This window comes from Arachis stenosperma, chromosome 3, assembly GCF_014773155.1.
Source record: "Arachis stenosperma cultivar V10309 chromosome 3, arast.V10309.gnm1.PFL2, whole genome shotgun sequence".
NCBI lineage: Eukaryota > Viridiplantae > Streptophyta > Magnoliopsida > Fabales > Fabaceae > Arachis > Arachis stenosperma.
Genome location: NC_080379.1, coordinates 4248418 through 4257868, shown reverse-complemented (window position 1 = coordinate 4257868; position 9451 = coordinate 4248418). Strand labels below are relative to the sequence as shown.

General features: G+C 31.1%; 2 protein-coding genes across 2 annotated transcripts; both read left to right on the top strand.

The window, feature by feature from the left end:
* The first annotated feature begins 718 nt into the window (after window positions 1–718).
* Window positions 719–3748, top strand: LOC130967886 (HVA22-like protein k). The gene is made up of 8 exons (XM_057892924.1): window positions 719–931; window positions 1022–1083; window positions 1159–1256; window positions 1576–1627; window positions 1950–2013; window positions 2228–2323; window positions 2429–2501; window positions 2926–3748. The coding sequence occupies exons 1-8, from the start codon at window positions 914–916 to the stop codon at window positions 3030–3032; spliced, it is 570 nt and encodes a 189-aa protein (XP_057748907.1). The 5' UTR covers window positions 719–913; the 3' UTR covers window positions 3033–3748.
* Window positions 3749–6134: 2386 nt separating this feature from the next.
* LOC130970016 (arabinosyltransferase RRA3-like) lies at window positions 6135–8815 on the top strand. Its single transcript, XM_057895953.1, has 2 exons — window positions 6135–6585; window positions 7465–8815. Exons 1-2 carry the CDS (start codon window positions 6388–6390, stop codon window positions 8578–8580), a joined length of 1314 nt encoding a protein of 437 aa, XP_057751936.1. The 5' UTR covers window positions 6135–6387; the 3' UTR covers window positions 8581–8815.
* Window positions 8816–9451: the final 636 nt, after the last annotated feature.

The window sequence follows — 9451 nt, the reverse complement described above, 5'->3', positions numbered from 1 at the left end:
ACGTTTTAGACATCTTTATCTAAGTGGCTCCCTTTAAAAAATGGTCTATTTCTCCTTTTAGCTTCAGCCATATACTAAAAATATATGTTTACTGTTTTATAAATTTTATTTTTTTACTAGAAAAAAAATTGATTATTCTATTATGATAAAAGTGATTATTTGAGTGATTAATTATTTAGTTAGAAAAGATGTGAATTAACAAGTATAAATATATGAATACATAATAATTAATTTACTAATTATTTTTTATGTGTATCTAGTATTTTTTATTTTTTATTTATACCATGCATATCTATATTTAATCACTACTCAGTTTAGAATATATTTTTTTACAACGACTAATTTAATAGTTAGTTTTTAGTTTAATTATTTTGTTAATGTCTATAATTTTACTAAATTTTTTATTTTATTTTTATAGATTTTTTTAATTAAATTCTTATATTACTTTTAGTTTTGTAATTAGATTATTTTTAGTATAAAAAATTATTAGAATTAATTAAATATTTTTTTACAAATTAAAAATATTTACAATAAAAAATTTAACATATTCTTTAATTATATTTTTTTTAAAAAATATATTAATTTTAATATTTTTAATATAAAAATAATTTAATAAAATTAAAAATAATATAAAATATATATACAAAATTTAATTAAAAATGTGGTAAAACTATGCCAAAGAAGGAGAGAATAATTAAACCTTAGTTTTCTAATGTAGCATTGATTATACATTTAACTAAATTGCGGGGTACGTAACAAGCAAAATCAAAGTAAGGTTCCTCTTTGATCGATTTCTCAACAATTCAATTCCCCATACAACGCCATTGAGCACCAGCTTCGCGCTTTCTTCTATTGCAATTGAAATCCCTAAACCTCCGAAATCAAATCCCCCTTCTCTGCAAATTTATCCTTAATGGCTCTTCACACCCAGGTTCTCGCCCTCTTCTTCATACATCACAAAAAGTTTCAATTTTTATTTTCATTTTCTTTTGGGTTATGACTGTGTATGTTGGTTTTGCAGGTTGTTGGGTTGGCACAGCTTCTTTGCCCTCTTAATTCCAACATTGTTCTCAAAACAGCATGGTATCCTATTTATGCTTTTATCCATCAAATTTTTCATTCTTTCACTGATGATTGGTTTCCTTGATTGTTATGAAGCTGTTCTATAGGGATTGTGATACCCGTTTACTCTACCTTTAAGGCTATTGAGAGTAAAGACCAAAATGATCAGCACAAGTGGTTATTGTATTGGGCAGGTTCCTAATTTTCCTTCCTTCTTAATGTGTACAAAATTGCTTAATTGCTGTTATTGTTGTGTTAAGTGTTTCATTCATTGATCCCTGTCATATACTTGTCCTGTAATTGTTAGTGCTTATAATACTTACTTGTGTTTGTATCATTCAAGTTTTGATTGACAATTTTGGAAGAATTCCCAAGTGAGTGGGAATTACTTTTGATAATCATCTGTGCAATTCATTTTATTTATTTATATTTTTTTAAGAGTTCATTGATTCGATGGTTTTCTCTGGAATATGGGTATGTTTATTAATGCTGATCTCTCTTATGGTTTTCCAGCTTATGGATCTTTTAGTGTAGCAGAAATGTTTGCAGAAAAGTTACTTTCCTGGTACGGTCAAGTCGTCAGTATCTCCATAAGTTTATTTCATTTGCTTCTATTAACTGTAATGGTTCATCTTTTTTTCTTCCTGCAAACTTGCCTATTTATTTATTTATTCATGTCTTCATTGTTAAAGTAGCTAGTCCTATGTTTTTCTTGTTATTTGCTTCCAATTTTTTCTTCTTGTGATCTTCCACAATTTATGCTTTCCTGATGCCTGAACCAATTACATTCAGATTTTCTATCTTGATTTGATTGTTTTGCTTTTGTGTTTTAACATTTTACTTGGAGTATTGTGGGATCTAAGCGGTTGTTTATCATATCAATTCAGGTTTCCACTCTATTACCACATGAAGTTTGCATTTCTTGTTTGGCTACAGCTTCCCACTATTAATGTAAGCTTAATCATACTGCTGTACATTACTGCTTTTGTGTTTTTTCAGTTGCTTCGTTAGTCAGTTAGTTAATAATATCTTTTTTAGCTCTTGAGCAGGATATATTGTATTATGCTATTTTACTTCTCTTTTAGTTGTGCTTGTCTCCGTGATAACATTTCCGGTATATCGGGTAGTAGTAAATAAACAAAACCACATGGTGCTTCTTGAACAGGGTGCAAAACAACTCTACACGGATCATTTGCGTCCATTCCTGTTAAGGCATCAAGCTAGACTTGATCATGTTGTCGACGTTGTGTATGGTGAAATGGTAAAATTCTATTTGTTGATTTTGTTATGATTCATTGTTGGAAATGCATTGTTTATTTTATTTTCTTTTGAAAACAAAAATATGTTTTCTCCTTCCTTTCCGCAGAGTAAATTTGTCATTGCACACCAGGTGGAATTTCAACTTGCAAGATCTCTACTAATGAACATTTTAGTGACAGGTATGCATGTGAACTCTGTAGCTCTATTTTCACTATTTAATCTCCTATTTCAATGCAATATAGCCAATCTGTTGTTTCTAAAGAAAATGTATAAACGAAATGGCTAAATGAAAGTTCGCATTTAGGAGCTATTTTAATTGATTTAGCTTTTCTATTTGTTGTTCTGTGTTTGTTCAAATTCAGTAGATTTGTTGTGAACTTGTGATTGGAATATGGCAGTGTAGATTTAAGTACATGGTTTAACTAAGAGTTTCGAAATTCATTGCATAGTAGGATTTATTTACTCCTCCTTCAATATGTGGTCTTGTGGTTTTGGTCATCATAAGGGATTAAATTTTCTTTTCATATAAAAGATTTGTTTAATTTGTTGTTAGTTTTTCGCCTAAGAGATCTCTTTGCTCATGTTATCTGCATTCTGTGTCAGCAAATCAAATGGTAAGGAGTATCATTCTACCGGCTAGAAGGGAACCAAATCGTATCGAAGGACCGAAGAGGCCACCGGTTCAGGATTCTGAATCAGACGAAGAGTGATCTGTTTGTTTCTCGTCGTTAGAAAAGCATCGATTGGATAGTTTTATAACGCACGAATTTTGTGATATGCATGTGGTTTTGTCTTAGTTCTGAGCTTCAAATTTTCTGTTCTCTTTCATTTTTCCCTTGTTTCAATCATTGTACATAGGAAATTTGCATATTGTATCCAATAAGAAGAACGTTCTTGGCAACTAGTTGAACTTGGGAGTGAGATATATAAAACAAAAGTAATATAGTACCTCACCTAATGTCCTGCAGCACACTTGGGGGTTTTGTCTACACCATCCCTCTACCGGCTGTCAGTGCACCCAACCTGGCCAATCAATCTACCGCCTGATTTGCTTGCCGGTCAATGAGCTCGAAGCAGGTAGACCAACTTTGACGAAATAGTAAGGTGGGGGTAAATCTGTAAATATTTTAGGCAGCTCCATTGGATGGAACTTTTATACAGAGCTCCATCAAATTTGCTATACATTAATTTGCTACTCGGATTTTGAATATCCATCGTATAATTTACCACTATTTGATCTTGATAGTTCAGGTTCTTCTGTTTATTTGGGTCATGTTAGGAGGAGTTTGCAACATTCCTAATATATAAAAGCTAGAATGATATCAATCACAGGAAGAAGAAAAAGGTCAAAATGAGAATGGACATTTGAGAAATAGTGAAAAAGGTATAATCCAAAAACCAATGGATGTGAAGAATTATGCATAGTTGTTATATATTCTAATAATCTTAATTATCAGAGAAAATAATAAATGAGTTTTTGACCTTTTGATCTGCAGACATTTAAGTCATTGATTTTTTCAAAATTTAGACATATTAATCCTTCATATTTATTTGGATCTGTTAGATCTAACCAAGAAATCCAACGTAATTTCTTTTGTACTGATCTAGTTGATACGAATGCACACGTGAGTGAGTTTTTAAAATAGAACAAATTAGATTCAAGAATCGATGTGTCCAAATTTTAAAGATGTCAGAGACTTAAATATATTTTTAAATTTTCAAGAATTTAAATATTCATAAACTAAAAAGTCCGGAATTTACTCATTCTTTTCTCCAATCACTTCCTAATCGTCCTCTGTAGATGAATGAAGCTTGGAAAATTTTTCATTGCACTAATTTAAAGTATTATACTATAATAGCACCCTGCTTTTCAAATTTCAATTAACTCGCATGTGCTCAAACGACCACTATATGTCTTGACAGCTCATCGGTTATATAATATTGTTATTAATGTTAATAAGGTTTGAGCATCTCATCCATTTCGAATTTTCTATAAGGAACAAGGAAACAGATATATGCCGATATGCACACTATGCATTTCTTGTTCCTATATATTCTAAAATAATTCCATACGCCTTATTGTTATTAAAGAGTGTATAGAAACGTTTATAGCCAGGAAAACTGTATCCGAGTTGGTGGATATATTTAAATGAGGGAAAATTATATTTATTTTACTTTTTCATTAAGAGCATTCTCTTCAGCAAAAGAAAGTCTAGAGGATTAGTATTTTTGTTAAAATTTAGTCAGTATTTAACAGAAAAAAATAAATAATTTTATATTATTAAATATAATTTTACATTATTAAAAATATTAATAATAATTAATTAATGATTACAAATCACAAAATTTCTTAAACTCTTAATACTCCTATTGTAGTAAAGTCTACGAAAATATTACTTACTTTATTTTTAATTTAATTTACTATATTGATACGGTAAGAATTCTAAGAGCAACTCCAGCTAGGACAAAAGCAGAGACCAACTATTGAAAAAAAAAAGTCCCCGTGTTTTTTAAGAGGAGAGAGTCTCTGTGAATAGGGACTTTCGTTGTCTAATAATAACTTACCACGTCGCAAATTATTATAAAAATAAATAATTATATAAATTCATAATTAATAAATAATTATATTAAATAATTATATATTTATTTAATTAATAGTTTATTTTAATTATTTTAGTTAGAAGAGAAAGATTTTATATTGTACCATCAATTTCTCCAAAAAATATCTAACTTCAAAATATGCAGTAATATTAACAGTTGAAAAAAGACTTAATTAAATACATATGGTAATTTCAGAATATTTTTCGTTAACTATAGAGTTTTATTATATTTTTTTTATATTGCGTATTTTACAAACTAATTTAAACTCAAATTATATATTGTGCACTATGATTATATATGAAGTTATTAATTTTTTTAATATTAATATTTTTAATAATAAATTATTTTTTAATTTATAAATTTTAATAATATTATTATAAAAAATAATAATTATATTAATTTTAATTATTTTAATTAATTAATTAATTAATTAATTAATTAATTAATTAAATGAAATCATAAAAAAAATTAAAGTTAATTTTTTTAATAAAAAACATTTTAAATTTTTATTTATTATTTATAACAAAAAATTCATATTAAATTATTTTTTATGATAAATAGACCGTAAAAAAAGATTAAAATGAGTTTCATATTAGACACGGTGTAAATTTATCATCTAGTGCTAGTGTTATATAAAGTCTTCTATCATTAACTCATTCCTAGATCCTAGTGGTTTGACTTTTATTTCTTACGCACTTATCTGTATTGATCTGAGTAAATGTTTAAATTTATTTTTCAAATTGTGTGTGTGAGTCAAGTTCTCTAAATTTTCATTCAATAAAAAATTGGAACACCGATATTCAATTTTCATTAAGAATACATTTAGATGAAAAAAATTATTGTTACTTTTTAAGTAGAAGAAATGTATATTAAATTCATTCTTAAAATATCTTCTTTATACCCCTAAGCTGAAATAAAAATCCACTCGAGAATTCTTTTAATACATATTTAGACATTATAATACTATTTCTTAAGAAAAAAAAGTGAATAAATAAATTATTGAATTATGAGAATTACAGCACATAAAGTTCTTTATTCAAACTTCGTATTTAATATTGAAGAATTATCATTAAATATGAAGTTCTTGATTTTGACCTAATTATTGCAATCTACCCATAATAATAATAATAATAAATAAATAAATAAATAAATAAATAAATAAACAATCTCTTTTACTACATAGAAGATCTAGAACTAGCTGAGGCCTGTGCTGATTTGAGTGTAACAACAATCTAAGAAGCTTGTATTGTATTGTATCTCAAATCAACATCACTTTTTCTTTACTGAATCAAAAGCTGAAACCAAATGGTATTACAATCACAATAACCTTCATTCCTAAATTCTTGACCCTTTAACGCTCTCCAAACCCCAAAAACAGGGGAAATAAAAAACCAGAAACCCACCGTCTCAAAAAGGTGGTTCTTTTTTGTTTGAGGTGGGTACCTAAAGAAGAAAACACACACCATGATTGGACGCAGAGAAGGAGCATTGATGAGGAACAACGGTTCCCATTCTCTTTGGAAATCGAAGGTTGTAACCGCCGTAGCAATTGGGGTCCTCATTGGTTGCGTCTTCGCGTTCTTGTTCCCAAATGGTTTCTTCTACTCTGTTCCCACTTCAACCCCAAATCGCCACCTTTCTCTTGCCGGATCCAAAACCCAGGTTCCAAATTCAGAAAAGATTACAACTTTGCCTTTTGTTTTGAATTATCTTATGCTCTGAATCTTAGTCTCTTGCAATGGGTTTTTCGTTGACTTTTTAGTTCCGCTGTTCTGACTTAACTGTTACCTCTATTGTCATTGTGGGATTATGCTTGACCTTGTAGCACTGCAGATCATTTCTTGAGTCATTTGATTACGTAATATGGATCATGCAAGTACTTAGCATATATGTAGTAGTCTTGGTTAGTCACCTATTTTAAATAGGGATGTTAGTAGTGTTTGTTTTCAATATGTGGGTAAAAAATATGTACTTTGTGCCTGGATTGGTTTGATATTGTAGAAAATTTGGCCAGATTTGGTTTATTTCTCTGCATTGAGATAATGCAGTTTCCTGGGTTTCATCTCAAACTGGAATTCAGTTTTTCAGCTAGTTAGAGTGGATGAATCTAGCTGATATTTTCAAGTTTATCAAATGTGCTTAAAAAGGGGGGTTATTTAATGGTTTCCTATGAAAGTAAGGGTACTTCATCTTTTGCCCTGATTTGCATGTACAGTGTGTTTTGTTTGGTAGGAGTCTCAGGACAGAAAACACAGACATTGAGCCAATAGAGACAGAGACAAGACAAAATGTTCTCTGTTCCTTTCTCCAGTTTTTTGTTGGATGGAAAATTAGGCAAATTTTGTCCTAGAATAAAGGCATTCCTTCTCTACTTTGTATTTGTCTTCTTAGCTGAAGAAGTTTGTGTCTCCTAGTGTTTCTGTATTTGTCTTGAGGTAGTTACCAGATGGAGCCTTGGTTTATGTTTTGGACATGATTTCTAGATTTATAGACCATGTGCGTAGCAAGATTCATTCATTGTGTTGTATTTTTCTTTGGCAGGAAAATCCAGCTGAATGTGAATCCTCTGATCGGCTCAACATGTTGAAATCAGAGTTGGTGGCAGTATCAGATAAAAATGCTGAGCTGAAAAAACAGGCGAGGGAATTGACAGAGAGGCTGCGATTTGCGGAGCAAGGGAAAGATCCGGCTCAAAAGCAGTTTCTTGCATTGGGTAAACAGCAAAAAGCTGGACCTTTTGGTACCGTCAAGGGATTAAGAACTAACCCTACTGTTGTTCCTGATGAATCCGTGAACCCAAGGTTGGCAAAGCTATTACAGAAAATCGCAGTTAAACAAGAGCTTATAGTTGCGCTTGCAAACAGAAATGTGAAGGAAATGCTGGAGGTCTGGTTCACCAACATCAAGAGAGTAAACATAACCAATTATCTGGTTGTTGCTTTAGATGAAGAGATTGAACAGTTCTGCCAATCAAATCAAGTCCCAGTGTATAAGAGAGATCCGGATGCAGCTGTCGATAACATTGGCAAGACAGGAGGGAACCATAAGGTCTCAGGGCTTAAATTCCGTATTCTAAGAGAATTTTTGCAGTTGGGGTATGGTGTTCTTCTATCAGATGTGGACATTGTATATTTGCAAAATCCCTTCGATCATCTATATCGGGATTCAGATGTGGAGTCCATGAGTGATGGCCATGATAACAGGACGGCTTACGGTTATAACGATGTCTTTGATGAACCTGCAATGGGTTGGGCTCGATATGCACATACCATGAGGATATGGGTGTACAACTCTGGTTTCTTCTATATCAGACCAACAATTCCCTCCATTGAACTTTTGGATCGTGTGGCAACTAGACTTTCCCAGGAGGATGCATGGGATCAGGCAGTTTTCAACGAGGAGCTCTTTTTCCCCTCGCATCCAGGCTATGAAGGGCTACATGCTGCAAGAAGAACTATGGATATGTATCTGTTCATGAACAGCAAGGTTCTTTTCAAGACAGTGAGGAATGATGCTAAGCTAAGCAAGTTGAAACCGGTAATTGTTCATGTGAATTACCACCCTGATAAGCTTCCGCGAATGAAAGCGGTTGTCGAATTCTATGTCAACGGGAAGCAGGATGCTCTCAAAGCTTTCCCTGAAGGCTCAAATTGGTAACCTTGCCTTTGTTCAGAACAGGTTTTTCAGTAGATTTTATTAGTATATAAAAGCATAACTTTAGGCCAAAAAGGATGTGACTTATAAGCACATTGAGTTATGTTGTTTGCCCCATTTCTTATATGGTTCCGTTCTCTTCTCCTTCTCTTTGTTGTGCTTTCTTTAGAGGGGGCTTATATGAGATTTTCTTGTGTAACATTTGTTGTTTGCTAATGGAAAAGCTTTGTTGTTTTTATCTTAACCTCGTAATAAACATTGGAATAAACATAACATCATACTTATATGTTCAGATTATTCATCAAGCAACATACATTAATTCAATCAAGATGCTCCATGCACCTTACTTTAGAGGATTAAGCAAAGTCCCAAAAGATTCGAACATTTTGTTAATGAAACTTAAATGTTGGAATGAGCCAAATCTAAATATTGTTTGGAAAGTTGTGCTATTGTTTCTTCCCGATACTTGTCTACCATTTCTTCCAGCAGAGTGTCATTTTCATTTGTGATATCCACATACTTTTGAGAAAGCCAAACAAGTTCTTTCCTTAATTCTTTATTTTCATCTCTCAGACTTCCCACTTTGTTCTCTACCTCCTCATATTCTTTCTGCCAAGGGAATTGAAACACATACAAATTAAAAAATGGAAATTAAAACGTTGTATACTTGTATGTAAAATCAGACTAATAAGTAACCAACTCTTAATTTTAAGAAAATGACCAAGATTTTTTTGTACCTTTTTCTTCATCGTTATTTTCTTATATGATATCCCATTTGCCGCTCTTTTTCTTGCTTTTATTTCTTCTTCTTCTTGTTTTAAAAGGCTTCTTTTAACAAAATTATAGATAGAAATTGATTAAGTCATTCTTATTT